At 37.5% G+C, this 21721-nt stretch overlaps 1 protein-coding gene across 4 annotated transcripts in view; it reads right to left on the reverse strand.

Moving 5' to 3' along the window:
* Positions 1 to 21721, reverse strand: part of qm (geranylgeranyl pyrophosphate synthase quemao) — a 262140-nt gene that overhangs the window by 65775 nt on the left and 174644 nt on the right. For all 4 annotated transcript variants that reach the window (XM_090379637.1, XM_090379639.1, XM_090379638.1 and 1 more), the window contains exon 7: positions 10689 to 10749. In XM_090379637.1, coding sequence (XP_090235763.1) covers positions 10689 to 10749 — 61 coding nt within the window. The remainder of the gene's footprint in view (positions 1 to 10688; positions 10750 to 21721) is intronic.

Consider the following 21721-nt stretch of genomic DNA (forward strand, 5'->3'; position numbering starts at 1 on the left):
GTGTTTTGGGCACTGGAAAGACAAGGCATAGACATCCCATACATTATGATTTTGAAGAAAATATATGAGAATGCTACCTCCCTTATTAGACTAGACAAAGACAGTAACAAATTTAAAATTGAGAAAGGAGTTTGACAAGGAGCCACAGTATCTCCAAAGTTGTTTCCTGCTGCCCTTGAAGATTTCAGAAGATTGGACTGATCGCAGAAAGGAGTCAATGTGAATGGAGAGTACGTAAAACATTTAAGATTTGCAGATAACTCTGTGATCATAAGCCACAATCCCAAAAAAATTGAGGAAAATCTTAATCAGTTATGCACAGTTAGTAAGGATTTCTGACTAAAGATGGATATGATTAAAATAAGTAATGATGATCAAGTATGCCAGAGGAAGGGATATAATCATTGAAGGAGCAGAAATTGAAAAGGTGCATTCATATACTTATCCTGGACAAATTATTAGCTGTAATATTGATAAATGGCTGGAAGTCAAGAAAGGAAATATATATATATATACTGAGGAGCAATATCCCAATTTTCCTGAAACATAAAATAATGAACCAACGTATACTTGGATATTCCCCACCATGGCTTGTGGAAGTGAAACTTGGACAGTCACCAAAAGAAGAGAAGCTGAAAACTACACAGCAAAGAATGGAATGAATTATATCAGGAATCAGACTGTTGGATAAGAAGGGAAACACACAAGGCAGCAAACTCAAGTAAAGGACATTCTTAAATAACAGAAAGTTACCCAATAGGAGCTAAAAGAAAAACTGGAAAACAACAATGGAGATGGGCAGATTAAATTCAAAAGTTCGTGAGCAGTAAATAGATGTTCATCATTTCACAAAACAGAAAGAACTGGAAAGTTGTTGGAGAGACCTTCGTCTCTCCAACAACTTTCCAGATTGAAAATGGCTGGTGATGATGACGATGATGATGATGATGTGTGATTGCTTGCTTGTGAACTTGATATGTGTATGTATCTGCAGTATGTTCTGTATCTGTGTATGAATGAGTTTTGAAGTAATGTGTGGAGATGCCTGCATGTATGCTCTTTGTGCACACACTGCACACACTCTCCATGTGTGAGTGTGTGCAGTGAGGCTGATGTATGTGTGTGTAGCTTTACATATGCTCTTTGTCTAAATGTGTGTTGAAAATAGATGTAGACAAATTTGTATGTATGTAGTATTAGTAATGGCCACATGGTGCTTTTGTTTGTTATTTGGTTTTTTTTTAGGAGCATTAGCAACTAAGGCCATATTGCTAAGGGATATGCGATGGTCATTCCCTGGCCTTTCCACATCCTCCGTATTTAGTGGTGATGGGCTCGAACCCTGGTCTAATCAAGAAGCGTGTGCTACGCACTGCTGCTCCTTCCCACGTGGCTACGGAGGCGCTAGCCGCATGGAGCAAGAAAGGCTATGGCTTATGCTACACCAGCCATAAAAAAATAAAAAAAAAAAAATGAAAACAATGATAAAAAAAATAATAAAAAAAAAACTATTAATTAATAAAAGAAAAGGAAATTAAACCTATCATCCTATGCGTTTCCCTCAGCCGAAGGTACTATCCAGATGACCTTTGAATTTCCTCAAACTGTCAGCCTCTACCACTCATGTAGGCAACTTATTCCAGTAATTTATAACTCGCTGGCTAAAATAAAACTTCCTGCAATCCAATTTAAACATCTCCCTCCATAACTTGAATTTATGTCCCCTAGTTCTAACATCATTTATAATCTTAAAAATTTCGTCCTCATTCATTTTACTGATGCCTCTCAGAGCCCTAAACACCTCAATCAAATCTCCTCTAATATGTCTAGTTTCCAAACTCTGCAACTCACATATTCGAAGTCTTTCCTCATAAGGACACCCTTTTGCCGATCTCATCAGGCGAGTTATCCGTCTTTGCACCATTTCAAGAAGCTCGATGTCTTTTTTTAGGTGCAGTCTCCATACTTGAACACAGTATTCCAAGTGGGTCTAACAAACGCCTTATATAATGGGATTATCACATCCCTATCTCTACTTGTAAATGTTCAATAGATCATTGATAGGACACCATTGGCCTTCCTTGCAACCTGTTTACAATGCTCAGAGAATTTCATGTCTGACCATATCATAACACCCAAGTCCCTTTCCTCCAGTACTGGGTTTAGTTGAACTCCACCAAGTGAATAAGTTATTTTGGGATTACTGTTTCCCAGGTGTAATACCTTAAACTTTGTTGGATTAAAGCATAGCTGCCATTTTTCTGACCATTCCTGAAGTCTATCTAGGTCTCTCTGAAGAAGCTCAGCTTGACAGTCTACTAATTTTAATATCATCTGCAAATTTAGACATCATGTCCTCTATCCCTCCATCAATGTCGTTTATGAAAATTAAAAACAACAGTGGTCCTAATACTGATCCTTGGGGAATCCCACTTCTTACATCAACCCAATCTGAGGCATAGCCATTTATCACAACCCTCTGCCTCCTGCCCCGAAGCCATCCTGATATCCATCTAAGGATTTTCCCAGTGATTCCAACCTGTTCCAGCTTATAAAGCAACTGCTCATGTGGGACTGAGTCAAAAGCTTTGCTAAAATCTAAATAAACAATGTCAAAATTATTTCCTAAATCCAGCTCATGAGTGACCCTTTCAAAATAGCGAACCAGATTTGTTAAACATGATTTTCCCTTTACAAAACCATGCTGAGTATCCTTGAGAATTTTAATTCTATCCAAATGATCCTGAATTCCACCCTTGATCATTGCCTCCATGATTTTTCCTACCACTGAAGTCAGACTGACAGATCGATAATTTTACACTTCACTCTTAGAACCACCCTTACGTATGGGAGATACATTGGCACTTTTCCAATCCAACAGAATCTCCCCAGAGTCTGATGCTCACATAATTAGCCTCAATGGCTCAATCCACTCACTTGCCGCCTCCCTTAAGATTATAGGGTATATTCCATCAACTCCAGGAGCCTTACTGGCCTGTAGGCTCAAAAGTTTTTTCATTAAATAATCTTGCGAAATTTCAATATCATTAATTACATATTTTTCAACTTCGCTCCCACAATTTCCCATTGCCACAAAAGGTTTTTCTTCTGTAAATATCGATGCAAAATACTTGTTGAGTTCATCTGCAATGGCAGCTGGTGTATTTAATACTATCCCTTTCCCTTACGTAAAGGTCCGATCTGGTTTGTCCTGCTATTCTTAGCATTTATATATGTGAAGAATTCCTTATCCCCACTTTTTGCTCTGTTTGCTAGCGATTTCTCATAAACTGCCTTTGCCTTTTCTGTGGCTCTATTACAGATCATCTTGTAGCTGTTATAGGCTTCAGTACTTTTTATTGCTCTAACTTTTCTATGCCACCCTTTTCTGCTCAAGTAATGTGGCAACTTCATTATTCATCTAACTTGGAACCCTCATCGTGGAGTATTTTTTTAATGGTAAATATGCATTCAAGGCATCTGTGATTAATGTTTTAAAAGCATACCACAGTTAAATTGTATTCGTTCTCTGTGAGATATCTACTCAGTTAATAGAGGCCATGTAGCACTTTAAGGCATCGTAATTTCCTTTTCTGAAATTATAACCCATTCCTTTGCCTTTTACTACTGCTACCTCTCTCTTCATCATCCACCGTAGGACTCCATGATCACTTCCTGCTACTGGTTGCTCTACTGTCAGCCCTGTTACGTCATCTGGTTCATGGGTGATGATGAGGTCTAGGATATTCTTTTCTCTAGTACTTTCCCTGACATGTTGATACAAATAATAGTCATCTAGCTGATTTAAAAATTTTGTTCTACATGTCGAGTTTTCTTCCCATTTTCTCCAATCAATTAGAGGCAAATTGAAATCATCCATAATAAGACATTGACGCTTACTTGCCCATTCCATTTGCATGTAGAGGCTTTCGTCATAATATTCACAATCACCTGGTCTGTAGATTACTCCTACTCACATTATACCTTTGTTTCCAACTATCTACTCGCATTATACCTTTGTTTCCAACTATCTACTCGCATTATACCTTTGTTTCCAACTATCTCGCACCATACAGATTCTATACTAGTACGTGAAACGTCTGAATCCAGGAAAGCTATCGTCGCACATAGGCTGCTTCTGATAAGAAGCATTACCCCACCACCACCACCACCACCCCTTCTATCTACCCTATCCTTCCTAAATACATTATACAAGCCGTACTGAAACTCATCATCCCCTATTTCCAGGTGGCACCACGTTTTCGTAAGCCCTACTATGTCCGCGTTACTTGTTTTAACCAGCAGAATGTCTGAATGTCAGTGTCTGCAGGAATGTATGTTGTGAAATTGAAGTGTTAATGTACCTGTATGTTATGGTGTGCATGTATTGCATGCATAACCATACCTACATAATCACTCTTTATGACAGAAAGTGGGTAAACTTAACCTGCAAAAAAAAAAGTGTGCTGTCCATATTCAGATTACTGTGATGAGTGAGGGTGATGATGGATTGCATGAGTGCGAGCGAGACTGTCCACTTTAAATATGAGTGCGCACTCCAATTTGTGTCAAAAAAAAAAAAAAAACTTTTTTTTTTTTTTTTTCACACTCTTTCCAGTGGGTATGGCTTCCTTTCTTTTTCCTCTTTTGGAACCATTAGATCAGTAAAATTTTACCTACCTCCATGTGTTGTTATGACCCATCTGGTTAGCTTAAACTTAGTTGTGGCCCAACTCCCCATGATGCAGATAGGTACTGGGCAGGCTTTCTAGGTGATCACCTTCTTGATGACTAAGATCATAAACAACACACACATTACACACATATAACATTACAAAAAATTTTGGCCTTTTAGAGAGTTGTTGTTTGGTTTTTAGGAGCATTAGCAACTAAGGCCATATTGCTCCGGGGATATGCGGTGGTCATTACCTGACCTTTCTGCATCCTCCGTATTTAGTGGTCACGGGCTTGAACTCCGGTCTAATCAAGAAGCATGTGCTACGCATTGCCACTCCTGCCCACCTGGCTATGGAGGCACCTTAGAGCATTGTGTATTCATCATAATGTACCTCAGCAGAGTTGAACCAACATTCTGGTGCTGCCATACATAAGATATTATACATGTCTATATGTCAAGAATTAATCACCCTTCTCATGAACCCTAGGGCATTGCTCCACCACCATCACCACCTCTTACTCCATAAACTTCATCTAGTGGGTCCTACCACCTTAATTACTTTCTACTGCACTTAGTCTCCTCCCCATGTGGAGAATGGGCTGCCTTCACAGGAATGCCCCTTTGTCTCCTATTCTTCCAATTTCCTAATGGAAAGCCTTCCTATCATCCACCTTCTTCGCCTTCACCTACTATTCAAAACTTAGACTGTCACCCCATGCTCTCTTCCAACAAAAACTCTCTCAGTTTTTTTTTTTTTTTTTTTTGGGCCCTCCCAGAGCATCTATTCCCTACTATCTGTCCTGGCTCCCTGCACCTAGTACGGCAACTAGAGGTTGGTGGTATTCCACAGACTTCTAGGCCACAAGGCCATATGAACAACACAAACGACGTATCACTCACACACTATCTAGTCTTTAGAGAGTCTACTATATTCAACACAAGAGAACTGGTTATGGAGCTGTAGGAAACCACCAGTGCCACTTTGGCCTTAAACGCTAACTACACTATACAAAGATTTAAGATATAATGTCAGGATGATCATGTCCCAGAAGAGGAATATAAAAAATTAATGCAGTTTATTGCAAATACACAAATTACACTGACAACAGCAAACACCACACCTCATGTAGGAAGAACCAATTTTTATAAATAACAAGACTTATCCCAGAATAATTACTGTATACATTCAGTTTTTTTTGCCTATCTCACCTCGATTAGAGATGCGATAATAATAATATAATAATATATAATAACTGTGTTACTATATATTAATACAGTAATTGCACATGGAAAACTGACAAACAGTAAACAGCATATGTTTACTTTTTTTGTTGTCCAAGTTCCAGTGCCAAATCGTTCATTGCATAAGTCCTGTCTGAGGTTTCCTATTTCCATGGTATCTGTTGCTTGCAACATATCCAGTTCTAAATGTTTGTAAACAGAACACAACTTTTCAATCTATGAAATGCAGAATGGCATGTAGAATAGCAATAACTGCTAAAAGACAGCATGCCCTGGAATTTGTGTAATGAAGGGGTACTTGTCAAACAAAAGCAAAGATTTTTTTCCCCCGTAACACAATGGGGAAATGTACTTTTCTTTTTAAAGTTAAAACAATGCAATTGTGGGTTTTTAAAGCTAATTAAAACGTTATGTTGCAAATGTCTGATTTTAGATGGCACTATCATCCAACTCTGCTTAGTTATACAATATGTTATACAATTTATTTATTGAAAGAAGCTTATAACAATTATATCTTTCTGAAAAGAACTGCAATATTGAATGTCATCACATTTTATGCTATAAATAAGTTTTACTTTCAGTATTATCAAATGGAGATCAAAAAAGGACATTCATTTGTTTGAAAGGAAAGTTTCATTTGTGGTCACTATTTAAATGAAAATAGCTGACTACAGCATAGCTAAATAAGAAGTAAGAATATCACCCTTTGTAAAAAGGTCTGGTATATTTTTGGTCATCATCCCCCCCCCCCCCAACAATAAATATAAGAAGATTTAGGGAACAAGTACTGCTACTGCAGAACAATCAATAGTTACTGTGTCACTGTTTTTTTTTTTTTTTTTTGTTAGTTGTTGGCGCATCTGCTTCTGTGGCCATAATGCACCTCCCAAAGTTTTTGCATTTACTCTAGCCCGGTCGGCTTGTGTCACTGCCATCAATAGTTGCAGTGTCACACAGAAATTGCTTCCTCCCTCCAACCCTCACAAAGGGATAACTTGGAACAATTATGTCAACATGCGCAAACAGATATTTCATTTTAAATGGCTGAAAATGAAACTTAGGGCAAATAAAATGTTCACAGCATGATCCCCCTATCAAGTTGGCATTTGATGGGCTACTGTGTAATATGTCACAAATATAGATAATAATAAAGAGATTTATCTTTTGCTTGTAGTGAAAACAAGAGGTAAATACAAACACATTCATATCATAGCTAACCAGCAATTTAAAAAAACAATATTTTACAATAAATAAGCTTGTTTAGGTCATCATATCATGTTAAAAATTAGGAAAAGCTAGATAAATTTCATTTCAGGCTAATATGTTAAAAATGATTAAAAGTCTTAACAAGATTTTTATTATTATTTCACAACATGCTAATTTCTCTTGCTAAGGACTTGAAATCCAGAAAGCCTTTGGTTCCAAGCTTTCTAGATAAGGGGTACAGTACTATACTTAATGCCCACCCCTCATACATTTAAATCACAGATTCATTATCACTGCTTATCACACTGTATATATGTACAGTGTGATAATTATTAATTTAAAACTATAATGCGATACAGGGCTATATACAATATACTAATGTGCAAAACATTAACAATTGCTAATTTTTCTTAAAACATGATAGGGCTCAGCACAGAAAAGCAAGTGAGAGTAACTGAAGGTGATTACTGATGTTCTTCTTTTACAGGAAGAAGCTTAAAATTTCAGATCAATTTAAAAATGTCACAAGTAAGATGTGGTGCACCAATTTTGATTCTGTCAACAGAACTAGAGACCAATCTAACTAGTCAAAACTCAGGCCATTACAACTCAAAATACCTTGCAAATTTTAAGCAGGTAATACTATTGAAGTCACAAATATTCAAGGATCACAAGCCAAACTTGTAGGTGGCAAGAGTACAGCTTTTTACTAAATATTTCTTGTGATCTAATCTGAGTGTGTAATTGGTGGTGGTGGTGGTGATGGTGGTGGTAGGGGGTAGCCATATTAAGTACCATACATGTCTATCTCAATTTAAAAAACCATAACAAACACTCCACCATAAAAAAAATAGAACTTCCATCCTCTCCTGTGTTTTTATGACCAGATAAACTCTGATAATTATTAATTTAAAACTTTCTTTAAACTACCAGACAGTTTAAATATATATAATGTTTAAATATATATAACAGTTTAAATATATATATTTGTATAATGCGGTTAATTGGTTCCAAGGAAGTACCGCGCTTTAGAAAACTGTGCTAATCAATACATTATTACATATAATGGATTATTTAAAAAAAAAATTTTTTTTTTTATTTTGCCTTGCCGTCATTTAATTATGCTGTAATGCCTTACCAGCGACCAATCATTTATTATTTGGTACGAAAAAATTAAAAACATATATTTTTAGAAATGTTTATTACTGAAAGCATGCAAAAGTTCGATGAAATTTACCGGTAAAAGTACTTTGCCGTAATGGCATATGTATTGTTGCTCGCTTGGTAAACAGACTGTGGATGTTAGACTTTGGATTAGAAGTTGAATCCCATGGGAGCTTGAAAACCTCCCAAAATGGAGAGGGGGAGAGGTAATCTGACCTTTTTTTCTTTAGAATCACGAACAGAGTCATATCGGAAGTTCTGGCATCGTAAAAAATGTTCGTAACGTAGTTTCACCAGTAAACTTTTTCGAAGTTTGCCGTGTGGGCTTCCTTTACCTTTGCCTTTTTTTCCCCTTAATAAACAATTTATCCCCTAGTCCACCAGTGATTCTAAAGAAAAAAGGTCAGGTTACCCCCTCCACTTCAGGAGGGATTTAAGCTCTCATAGGATTCAATTTCTACTCCTGACTGATAGCACCCACTGTATGTTTACCGAGTGAGCAACAATACAAGTTCCGTTATGGCAAAGTACTTTTACCGGTAAATTTATCAAACTTTTGTGTGCTTCTCATGTGGGCTTTCTTTACCTTCGCCACAATTTTTTATTGTTTTAAAAAAAAGTTAAACAATGAAGTTTGTACACACTTTTTCTTCTGTTTCTCACTATGGATGTTTCTATAACATATCGAACTCTAGAGCTTCTTTCGATGTTAGGATCAGTATCCATAACAAAATCAGAAACATCTTCAACCTTCTTGAGCAGTGTCAAAAGATCATTTAATGAAAATTCTCTTGTGGACATCTTCATCTTCGTATGAAGATGGAGCTGGTCCTCAATTTGCAGAAGAGTTTCATCATCAAGCTCTTGTAAATGCGATTCCATGTATTGGTGTATATCTGTGGCATTTAAATTCTCAAATCCAAGATCATTTCCAAGCTGAGCGACGTTCTTGGAAATGTTATTAATCTGTGTTTCGAATTCTGTAGAATCTTTAATACAGTGTGGTAAAACACTGTGCCATACAATGATGTCATGTTGGGTGGTAGGAAAACAATTTCATTCAAGTCACCGATGAAACTGGAATGAGAAGGGGCATTGTCTAATAAGAGTAAAATTTTAAAATCTATGTCGTTAGTCTGGCAATACTGTTTGACTGTAGGGCAAAAATAAGTGTGAACCAATCTTCAAACCATGCACGCATTATCCACGATTTTTTGTCTGAACACCACATAACAGGTAGTGTGCTTTTTGCACATCCCTTGAGAGCTCGTGGATTTTCAGCACAGTAAACAAACTTAGGCTTTAATTTACAATCACTGCATGCATTTCCTCCTAATAAAAGTGTCCTTTCTGCAACTTTTTGAGAACAAAAAGTGTTCTCAAAGGCATTTTCTTCCAGAATAACCCCGTTTCGTCTAAATTGAATATTTGCTCATCCTTGTAGCTGCCTTTCTCAACAATATCTTTTAAATCACTGGGGAATTTTGCAGCAGCGTCATTGTCTGCACTTTCGCCTGCAATTTGAATGTTGTGAAGTCCCATTTGTTTTTTTAAAAAAGTTACAAAACCATCCACGACTTGGGAGAAAAATTTCAGTAGTACAATCTCCATCTTTTACGTTTTCTTTTATCACTTTTCACAGGTTTGCTGCTTTGGCTTGAATGGTCATTTGACTTAAAGGAATATTATTCTGGTTGCAGTTTTCGATTCAAATCATTAAAAGACATTCCATATGATCCATAGTAGAAGTGCTTTGTTTAAAAGTCACTTTTGTCATATATCATGAAGTGGCTATTCCATGTTCTTTAATTTTCATTTTGTTTTTAATTACAGTTCTAACAGACAACTCTTCATTCCTTTATCACATGCTATTTTAGCAAATGATGCACCATCTTTGTGACTATATAATTTCAAGTTTTTGTTCTAGTGATAACCATTTACGCTTGTTTGATGCACTATCTTGTTGGCCTTTCCTTTTTTCACTCATGATTACTGTATTAATAAAATAATTTTCACAATGCAAACCACGAGATAGTCAATACAACCACAAGCAACTGAGACAATAACAAGCTAACACAACTGTCCTCAAACTACGCTAATACAACATTGAAGTGTGAACTGCATGCAGGAACGTTGCCACACGCAGCACTGTTGCATGTGGCAATGTAGCAGTTACAGCTGACAACTGATTCTGACATTCAGATTTGCTTTAAAATCATAAACCGTTTTGTTTTTGTTTTAAAATTATAAATCACGTTGTAGCAAAACCCGTGCTGATCAAAACTGCGTTACACAAGGTATTACAGTATTTCATAAATTTTAAGTTCAAACTTCATGTATATTATTTCAATTGCTAACTTTAAGCTTTTTAAAATTTGTTCTCCACTCACACACATACCTTTTGTTTTCACTGAACAGCTGCATAAGTCGTACTGCCAGACCAAAAAGTCCACCAGTTTCTATAAAAACAAATAAAAAATAAATTATATGAAAATAAATACAGTACAAATAATTTCAGTCACTTGAAAATGTTAGGCTAGTATGAATATAGATCAATAAGAAAGTCAAAAATTTTATTTCAACAGAATTTTTAAATAAAACTTTTCAAATACCCATTATGTTAGATTAAGAGTACTTTTATTTAGAAAATAAATATTTCATCTTTATCATTTGTTTGTTAGGTTTGTTCATTTTCACTCCAGTGGCTGAACTGGAACAGAAGACAAAATGGCATTCCAAATGCTATAAAATAAAACTAAGCTCTATGCATTCATGTTAAAAAAAAAAATAAATTCTGAAATATTCTTATCCAGATAAGAGGCAAAACAAAAGCATAATGCCTCATTTATAACATGTGATTACAAAGTGGGAATATTCACCACCCCTACTATCTCTTCTGTTAGTATTGTGATAAAACTGTCCATCACTATGTTTCTTAGATCAGTGATTAGCAGCTTTTCATAACCATGTAACATGGTTTGGGAAGGTATAAACCTTTTGCCATTGTAAAGTTAAGAGCTATGGTTGAACTACAGCAGTATAAATCAGAATGGACATTGTGATTATTAAAATGTTCTAATTCAAATACTATTTACCACTACTCTCACAAATAAAATAAATACATTAGAATAAATAAACTCTTCTATTGACACTTAAACAGCATTGAGTTATATTTTGATGTCATCTGGTCACAAACAACATTTTGCAATGTCATGAAAATTCATAGCTGTGCATATCGTAACCTACTCCAGCAAATAACCCATACTAATCTCAAAGTATAAGCTCTCCTAAACTGAGGTAGGATAAAAATGTGTCATTTTTGCTACATTACATGCTAAGCATATGTTTAGATTGATAAGTATCTGCTTATGTTTTGTATTTAAGAGACATGGTTCTTTTGTTTCATAAAAGACCCAAGGCAATGTTTCTAATCGTAAAACTTTAGTTGAACACAGATTCCCAATATGGCATATTAGACAGGCATATATACACAATGGTACCAAATGGCATATTAACAAGTATGTTTTATTTAAATATTGCAAAGATTAGTTGGGTTGATTATTTTTTTATGGAGCAACGACAACTTAGGCCATAACACTCCAAGGCTGGTTAATTCTACTTAACCTTCCTTCAGTCATGCCTTCAATTTCACAAAAACACTGAACATGGCATCTGAAAAAAAAAAAAAAAAAAAAAAGGATTTTTTTTATTGTTGTATTTTTTAGAATTTAAGATTGCTGATACCCAGAATTGAAACCCCAGCTTCTCATAGTGTTTCACTTCGCAGATGCATCATGAACATCGTATTTTTGTCAGCTATTCATTTTTTACTAGTGAAATCAAAGCTCTATGACAAAATTAGTCACCTGTTGCTGACATCTCACAGATATGTGAGAATAGGGCCTGCCCAGAAGAAAGACAAGATGCTTTTGCTTGACTGGAATTTGCAAAACACCACACAAAAAAAAAAATTATTGTCTCATAATTCAAAGTATAGGCAGTTCCTGCTTTACAAGTTCCTGGATTTATGAGTTTTTTTTTTTTTTTTTTTCTCAAGTATCAACAAAATCGAAAATTTGAACATTAATTGCAAAAAATTAATGTAAATATTCATAGGTACCGCATTTCGAACCACGCACGTAGCAATGCAATGCAATGTACCCCACTCCAGAGACATTAACATACTGTGAACCCAATAACATTGTTTTTTAGGCTATTCGTTTGAAGATCTCGGAAGTTGAAAATTTCTCTATACAGGGTGTCTCAAAAATATTGGTACAAACGTTTAGGGGAGGTAGGTAACATCTAAAGGAATGCGAATCGCATAGGAACCCATAACCAGAAACGTCACGGGAAGCAGAAATGACACAAGACAGTAATTAGCGGCAAACATTTATTTGACATAATATTAACAATGGAGTATGAGATCGATGCATTTCATGATGTTACAACAGATGCTCGAAGGTTCCACCATGAGACACGATGCATGCGTGACACTGAAGCAGCATGGATTGGCAGACATGGTTGAACACACCCGGAGTTTCTTTGACAGTAGCAGCAGTGCAGATGAGTCTCGCCACGAGATCCATTTCTGTCTCCACAGGCGATTCATACACGATAGATTTGAGGGCCCCCATAATGGGGGCCCTCAAATCTATACGTTCATTACGTTCCATAATGGGCAGGCGCCCCGTCATGTTGAAACCAAATGTTGCGTCTCATATTTGCTGGAACATCATCAAGTAACCCTGGTAGAACTTGTTCAAGAAAGATCTGATATTTAGCGGAGTTCATAAGGGATGGTAACAGGTATGGGCCGACTAAGCACTCACTGACCATACCTGCCCACACATTTATTGTGCAGCGATGTTGTGCCGCATGGGGGCACAACATCGCTGCCATGTGGGTTGTCGTGAGCCCACACATGAGCATTGTGCTGATTGAATAAGCCTTCCCGAGTGAAATAAGCCTCATTCGTGAACAAAACATAGGCTGGAAAATTCAAGTCTTGAACACTTTCTTGGAGAAACCACTGCGCAAAAGCCACATGTGCAGGATGACCTTTGGGGAGCAGTAACTGAACCCTTTGGAGATGAAAGGGGTGTAAGGAATCATCGTCCCAGACACGCTGTACACTGCAACGAGACACTCCTAAGGCAGAGGCAACGGCACATGTGCTGGTAGTAGGATTATTTTGGACAGCATTTTCCACTTTCTCCCATGGCGGGAGTTCGCGTCGAACGTGGTCTGCCTGCACTACTCCTGTTGCCTCTAAATGACCCATAATTACACAAATTTTGATGCACACGCGCAAACAAACGGTGGTCCGGTACATGTCTGTCTGGGAAGCGTTCTCCATAAATTCGTTGAGCGGCTCGTCCATTGCCCTCTGCTAATCCATACACTAGGTGCATGACTGCCAGCTCACAGTTCGTATATCGATGCATGCTCTTCATGCGGCGACTACCGCACCGTCTACCGACTTACGGTGACATTTCCGGTTATGGGTTCCTATGCGATTCACATTCCTTTAGATGTTACCGACCCCCCCTAAACGTTTGTACCAATATTTTTGAGACACCCTGTATAACTAAGCTATATATCTCTCTAAAAGGTGGGATTGCTCATCTAATTGTTGTATCATTGCATAATGTATTTGATCAGGACCGACTGCACTGTGTTTCGCCTGTAGCAGAGTTTGTTTTAGTTCTGCTACTATGAGTGGCAAGTTGTATTGTTTGCACTGATTGCTAGAAAAGTTTAGTTTTATTTTTTTGGCCTCATTCTCGTACGTTTTGAAAGCAGTCGAGTATGCACAATTAGCAGATGTATTCGAAAAATTTTCACCAAGAACATCGACTATATCTAAGGTATTTGTAACCAACTGTCCCTTCCACTTTAGCAATGGAGAGGGGCTTATTTGAGAATTGTTTGTCATCCTTCTAATCTTTTTCCAGATAAGTGTAGCTGGTATGGAAATGGTTATAGTGGATGCAAATTTCATCCAAGCAGCTTTTTGCTTATTTTTTGCACTTTCCTGACCTTAGTTCTGGCTCTCTTGAATTGTATTAGATTGTCTGTTGTTGGATTTTTGCAAATGTTTTTGAATTTTGAATGTTTCCCAATCTGCATCATATATTTTCCATCTGGGGTGCCCACTGGCTTGGCATGGCGTTTTCTTCATGATTTTCAAAATTATGGGGTAGTAGCCGTGCTCAATGGAGTCTCGTGCATGCTCCATTGTGTCATCGGGAACAACGTTAGGGAACAGATTGATAGGTCTATTGCAGAACTGATTTTTGATGGAAGGTGGAAATACATGTGTGTGCGTCATTTAAAATCATTAGGTTGTTCTCAACAACTAATTTTTCAATTTGCTTTCCCTTCTGGTCTATTCTGAGTGATCAGCTCTTCCAAACCTTTAAATCGGAATTCTTGATTAGGGGGTAGTGATGGGCTGTGACTGCTTCTAATGGTGTGTTCAATGGTATTGTTTGAGAAGGTACATATCTGTTAATTAATACTGCGACTCCTCCTCGCGTTGTCCCATTCGTTATGCGATCCTTTCTATATGTGGTATAATTTTTGATTATACTATTGTCCTGTGCTTTTAAATAGGTTTCTTGTAGGCAGACACTTAGTGGATGGTACTGGGAGATGAGGTCTCTAACATCATTAATGCTTGAGCAGAGACCTTGACAGTTCCACTGGATAATCATATCTGTCATGTGGGGTTGGATGATCCCTCGGATTGCTTCCTTGGGGCTGTTTTCGCTTGGTTTTGTCTTTCTTTGAAAAATATGGTCTACCCGTTTCCATTTCTTCTTCAGTGAAAATTTCGAGAACTGGTTGCTCTCCTTGGTTTCTTACCTCTGTGTCCATTTGTTCTGCCATCTTTTTTCATGTATTACCTGTATTGATAATTTTTTCTTGTTGTTTTTGTGATGGAGATGGTGTGTAAAACTCACGAACCCATTCTGAGATGGATTAGGTAATTTCATTTCCAGAATCTTTTTGATTTTGGTAATCTGTGCATAAGGTGGCTTGTTTGCTATGTTTATTTGTTTTGTTTGTTTTGTTATTTGGTTTTTAGGAGCATTAGCAGCTAAGGCCATATTGCTCCGGGGATATGCGGTGGTCATTCCCTAACCTTTCCGCATCCTCTGTATTTGGTGGTCACGGGCTCGAACCCTGGTCTAATCAAGAAGTGTGTGCTATGCACTGCTGCTCCTGCCCACCTGGCTACGGAAGCGCCGGGGGCTATGTTTATTGCAAACGCCTTTTTAGCTTCTTGATATGAAATTCCATTTTCTGCATTGTATTTTTGTATTCTTTTTTTCCTTCTTCCAAATTTCACACTCTCTTGAGTATGCAGTATGTTCCCCTTTACAATTTATACATTTATGGTTTCCAGCTGTGCAAATAGAAGTGGCATGTTCTCAAGTTTGCACATGTTAATTTTCCTCTACATACTGTTTGTGAGTGACCAAACTTCTGATAGCTGAAACAACGGAGAGGATTTCGGATATACGGTCTTATATTTCAGCGTAGATATCCTGCTTTTACTGATCTGGGTGGTTTCGGTGTGTTGAAAGTGATTATCCCTTCTTTTATTATTATTATTAGCTACATGGTGCAAGGAAAAATTTAATTGTAATTCTTTTAACACTGATGACTCCTTGTTCCTGAAGCTCCATTTGAATTTCCTCTTCGGGCACATTTAGAAGGTCCCATTCCATAATGACACCTTTTGAGGTATTTAATATATTGTGTGGGGGTACCATTACTGGTATTCCTGCAAAGGTTGTCATTTGTAATAATCTTTTGGAGTGTTTAGCATTGGCTGTTTCTACCAAAATATCGCCTGATTTTAGTCTTTTAACTTGTTTTGGTGGGCTGACAACTCTCAAGAGTCTTTTGTATGAGAAAGGGTGAAAATTGGCCTACTGCTTTCTCAGTATTTGAATGTACAATAATATATGTTGGAGAATTTAAAGCTTTAACGTCAGTTTTTAATCTCTTTGTGGAGACAGAGTCATTTCTATCACCTTTTCTGGTTGCCTTTGAGGTATCTCTGAAAGAACTCAATTCCTCATATCTTGGGTGAGTTCTATTTGGGTCCATTGACCCAGTGAATTTCTAGGTATTGGAGTCAGTTTGCTTCATTCTGCCCTGGAAGGGAGAGCTTTCCCCTTCTAGGTTACTGGCCCCTGCCATGTGGAGGTGGAAGCAGTGCCAACCTGTGACCAAGCACTAGGAGGTTAGTAATTAATACATAACAAGAAAATAAAAGGGAAAGAGAAGGTTGCTTTCCTTCTTAATCTAGTAGTTTCTTTCTTTACTATAGATTATTTAATTGTGTGTTAATAAATGCTTTAAATAAGGAAATGATTTCTACATCAAGAAAGAGTGCTAATTCAGAGCAAAGTCACTTGATCACAGAATCGCTTGGCACCTGGGGCCAAATGGTTGAAAACAATCATATGAGTGATGTTCTGTGTGCCACGCATCTGAAAATTTCCAACCATGCATCATTCCAGCTATATCGGAAAGCAATCAGTTCCTGCAGATATCATCGGTCCTTAAAATAAAAGATCTTATGGAGGTAAATCAGTTCCTGAGAATCAGACATCAATGTTATCGGAAGTTGAGGCCCACTGTATAAGACCTTTACTAGTAGGGAGAAGGATATTGTTATCCCTTGTTATAAGGAGTTGGTTAAACCATATTGGGAATATCATACTCAGGTGTGGAGACTGCACCTAAAAGAAGATGTAGAACTGCCAGAGAGGGCATGTTCTTCATGTGTACAGTGCAAAGCAATGTACACATGAAGAACAGCTTAGATGGTGAGGGCTGCAAAGTTTGAAACTAGACATCTAATGAGAAATCCAGATGAGTTGTAAAAGACACTGATGGGATTGAATAACACAAATGAGAAAGGTTTTTTCTCTGTTGTAGGTGAGACATGAACCATGGCACACAAATATAAAAATCTCAGAGAAAAACAGAAGACTGAAAATCAAAGTTCAACTATAGGCAGCAGGTTGTCAAACACTAGAACAAGTTGCCTCCCAATGTGGTGGAGCCAATAGATCTAAGTTCAAAGCAAAACTGGATGATTACTTTGTGAGAATGGGAATAGTATGAATATTCTGCATGTGTGTTTGTCATATTATGAACCCTTAGCCAACAATTATGAAGTTGTTGGCACCCTTAGCCAACAACATACTTGTTGTTGGCTAAGGGTGCTTAAAAAAAAAAAGTAACAAGGAATTCTTTACATATGTTAACATTAGAAGGAAAGGGATGAACCATATCGGTCCACTGGATAAAAATGGCATAACTATGATAATCCTATGCAGGCTGCCAAAAAACTGAATACCTATGCAGGTTGCTGTAAACTGAATAAAAATTTTGCATCTACTTTCCCACGAGTTTTAAAGACAAGGTTAGAACTCTACTCCGATACTGATTTGGAGTTAAATGATTTTATAACAACTGAAAAGAAGGCAGAAGAGAAACTGCTGTAGTTAAAAGTGAACAGAGCCCGAGGCTGATGTAATCTAGCCAATTACTTTAAAATAAGTTGCAAAAGAGAAAGGTCTCTTCAGCTTCCTTTCACAAGGGTGGCTCAAAGTGTGAAGACCTATACAGTTTGAATTCTGAGCCAACAAAAATAATGGAGTTACCAGTTTAAGTAGAAATGCATGGTTATCTTAATAGGAGTGGAGCCATAAAATAACCACATGAATTATTTAATGGCAGATCATGCCTCCTGATAACTAACTTTGTTTCAACTTTATATTTGACAATTTTTTTCTCCATTTTCCACCTCTCACATGTTTAAGCAGGATGGTTGCCTTTGCAGTTGGGACAGGTCATATCTTCCACAGAACTATCACTTCGACCGTGTTCGGAGGATCCACAGTTCGGACAAACTGGGTTCCCTCTGCATACCATTTGAGAGTGGCCATACTTTTGGCATTTATAACATCGCAACAGAATAGGCATGAAAGGACGAATGCTACAGAGTACATAACCTGCTTTTACTGATAAGGGTAGGTTTGGACTGTTAAAGGTGAGAATAATATTTCTGGTAGGCGTGAGTATATTGTCTCTTTTGATCATGATTCTTTTGACAGCAATTATGTTTTGTTCCTGAAGCTCTTCTTTAATTTCTTCATCTGTCACATTCAAAATGTCCCAACTAGACATAATACCTTAGATGTATTTAGGGTTGCATGGGGAGTTACTTTCACTGGAATTTTAGCAAAGTTTGTCATTTGTAAGAGTTTTTCAGAATGCCTACGGTTGACAGTTTCTGCAAGTAAGTCCCCTGATTGCAGTCTCTTAACCATCTTGGAAGATCCTGCAATACTTTCCAAGTGTTTTTGGATTAGAAAGGGGGGATAGTTTACTAAGAGGCTGTTCTGATAATGAGTGCATTATTAAGAATGCAGGAGACTCGGTCGCAGAGGAAATGGTTTTTAACCTCTTTGGTTGTGACGAGTCATGCTCATTTTCTGTCTCCGGCCTACAGCTGTTTGTGTTGTTGTCAAATTTAACGACACATAGGCTGCAAGGGCCACATTGTGTCTTTCTAATGGTGAATACAAAATATCAGCTTCATTAATATAACTATATTTTATGATATATTCCTATATGATTTAGGAAATTAAACAGTTCTTTATTAGGATCATCTCCAAGAATCTGCAATAAATTTATTGATGACTATGTATTAGCAATTGATTTAAAGGTGTTTCAGCAGATGTTTTGAAAGTGGGGACAGTCCACTAAAAAATGGTGAATGGTCAGTTGTACTTGACATGATGTACATTGGGGAGCACTGTCATTGGTTAATAGATACAGCTGAGTGAGATGCGTATGCCCAATCCTTAGCCTTCCTAAAATTGTTTCTTCTCAGCTGCTTTTCCGGAAGCTGGAGAGCCATAGCTTTGGTTCTGGTTTTATTCACTAAAGTTTGTTTCCTGGATAACCTCTCCAGATTATTGAACAGCTATTGTAACATGCTTTACGGATGATGGGTTTGAAATCGGTATATGGAACTTGACAGTTCTGTAAAATAGAAGTATCTAGTTGTTTGGCTGCAAGATCTGCTTTTTCATTTCCTGCTGTACCAGAATGCCCTGGGATCCAGCAGAATGTCACAGTTTGGTTTGACTCATTACAAACAAGTAATTTAGAATGGATTTGTTTTATTACAGATTGGTATTAGTATTTATGGCAGAGACAGCACTGAGTGATCCAGTGTATTAAAGCAGACGGAATGAGATGTTCAATAATGTGATCCAGAGCTAAGTTTATAGCATAGAGCTCAACAGTGAAGATACTGAATTCTACTGGCAATGAGACAGAAGTGCTGAATGACAGGAAGATTACTTGGGTCTCAGTTTTTGATCCATCTGTATAGATTTCACATGCGTTTGAATTAGAAAGAGTGTAAGTTGCATGTAACTGTGCAATATTGGAAGGAGACAGGGTGTTCTTTCCCCACTGTTGAAAGTAGTCATCATATATTGCACAGTTATTTGTCCAGGGTGGATCTGGTGGTGTTGTGTCCTGAAATATATTACCGATTTCTATATTTCATGATTGAGCCAGTTCCTTAAATCTAAGTGGAGTGGGTCGGTTTTCATTAGGTTTACTGTTGTAAAATTGTACAGACATCTCCAACAAGGGTGAGAGGGAAGACTGCAGATTTTTGAGGCATACATCAGAAGTAATGTTTTTCTACAAAGATGTAAAGGAGGTTTATGGGCTTCGATGTAAAGGCTCTGAACCAGGTAGGTTCTGAAAGCCCCTAGAGCAACTCTCAAGGCACTGTGCTGGATGGTGTTTAATCGTTCTAAAGTACTTTTCCTAATAGAATCATATACTGGAGAGCCATAGCCCAAGCGAAACCTGATGAGAGCTCTATAAAGATGGATGAGGATATGACGATCAGCGCCCCACAACATGGATGACACACATCGGAGGATGTTTAATTTCTTCAAGCAGATGGTTCGAAGATAGACAACATGTGCTTGAAAGTTCAGTTTCATGTCTAGTATCAGGCCAAGGAAACAGACAGTGTGAGCATGAGGAACTGGCACGTTATTTATCTTTAGCTCTGGATCAGGATGAAGTGACCGAAGTTTGTAGAAATTAGTGGTAGTGGATTTCTGTTCAGCAAGATGATATCCATTGCGTAAGGTCCAGGACTGAATTCTCGTTAAAGCAATTTGTAGCTGCCTTTCAATAGTATTCATACTTTGGGATTGGTAGTATATGGTGAGGTCGTCAGTATACATGTATACTTCAATTGTTTTTGGAAGTTCTTCAAAAATATTGTTGACCCTAATCGCAAATAGGGTTGGACTCTATAGGGAACCCTGTGGGACACCCTCATCTTGAATGTGAGATGTTGACGGCATATTTTTATATCAGACTTGAAATGTACGAAATTTTAAAAAGTTCTGGATTATTAAAGGGAGATGGCCTCTCGGCCCCAACTGATGCATATTTTTAATAACACCATGACACCATGTGGTGTCAAATGGTTTATGAATATCCAGGTTGACCACCACTAGATGTTGTCTCCTGACGAAGGCGTTACGAATATTGGATTCAATTTTTACAAGTAAATCTAGGGTGGATCTGTTTTTACGGAAGCCATATTGGTGATTTTCGGAGTCTAGAATCCAGGTGAGCCTTTTATGCACCATCCTTTCAAAGATTTTGTCCAAACAGCTTGATTTCTGTTCAGAAATGAAGCTGCAATTCTTGTAATTCTGAACTAGAGAAGGATCTTTGCCTGGTTTTGGAATAGCACAAATATAGGAATGACGCCATGACAGAGGATATGTATTTTCTGAGAAGATCCGGTTATAAAAGAGTAATAGTATGTAGAGATCGGCTTCACACAAATGCTTCAGCATGCTGTAGTGAATGCCATCTGGTCCTGCTACGCTGTTCGGAGATTTGCTCAAAGATTCTTTCAGCTCAGATAGAGAAAACAGCTGGTTATACAGAAGTGAAAGTCTAGTTGAGAAATTAAATTTATGACATCCTGCATCAGTTTTAGTGCATTGAAAGAAAGTCACATAAGAGGAAGAGGCAGAAATGTTATAAAAAGATTCTGCTAAAGCATTTGCAATGTCAGTAGGAGAGGATAAGTCCTGCCCATTGCATTGTATTATCGAAGATTGCAGCGGTAGAAATTTCCCATTGAGAGCTTGAATTTTTTTCCAAATGATTCGAGTGTCAGTATTTTTGTTAATAGTTGAGGCGAATTTAATCCAGGAGTCACGTTTTTCTGTCTTCCTAATTTGTCTTGCTTTGGCTTTGAGTTTTTTGTACATAATTAGGTTGGCGGTAGTTGGAAATTTGCGAAACTGGTTCCAGGCACAGTTTTTTTCTCGTTTCACT

This window comes from Mastigoproctus giganteus, chromosome 8, assembly GCF_048544385.1.
Source record: "Mastigoproctus giganteus isolate SK-2022 chromosome 8, ASM4854438v1, whole genome shotgun sequence".
NCBI lineage: Eukaryota > Metazoa > Arthropoda > Arachnida > Uropygi > Thelyphonidae > Mastigoproctus > Mastigoproctus giganteus.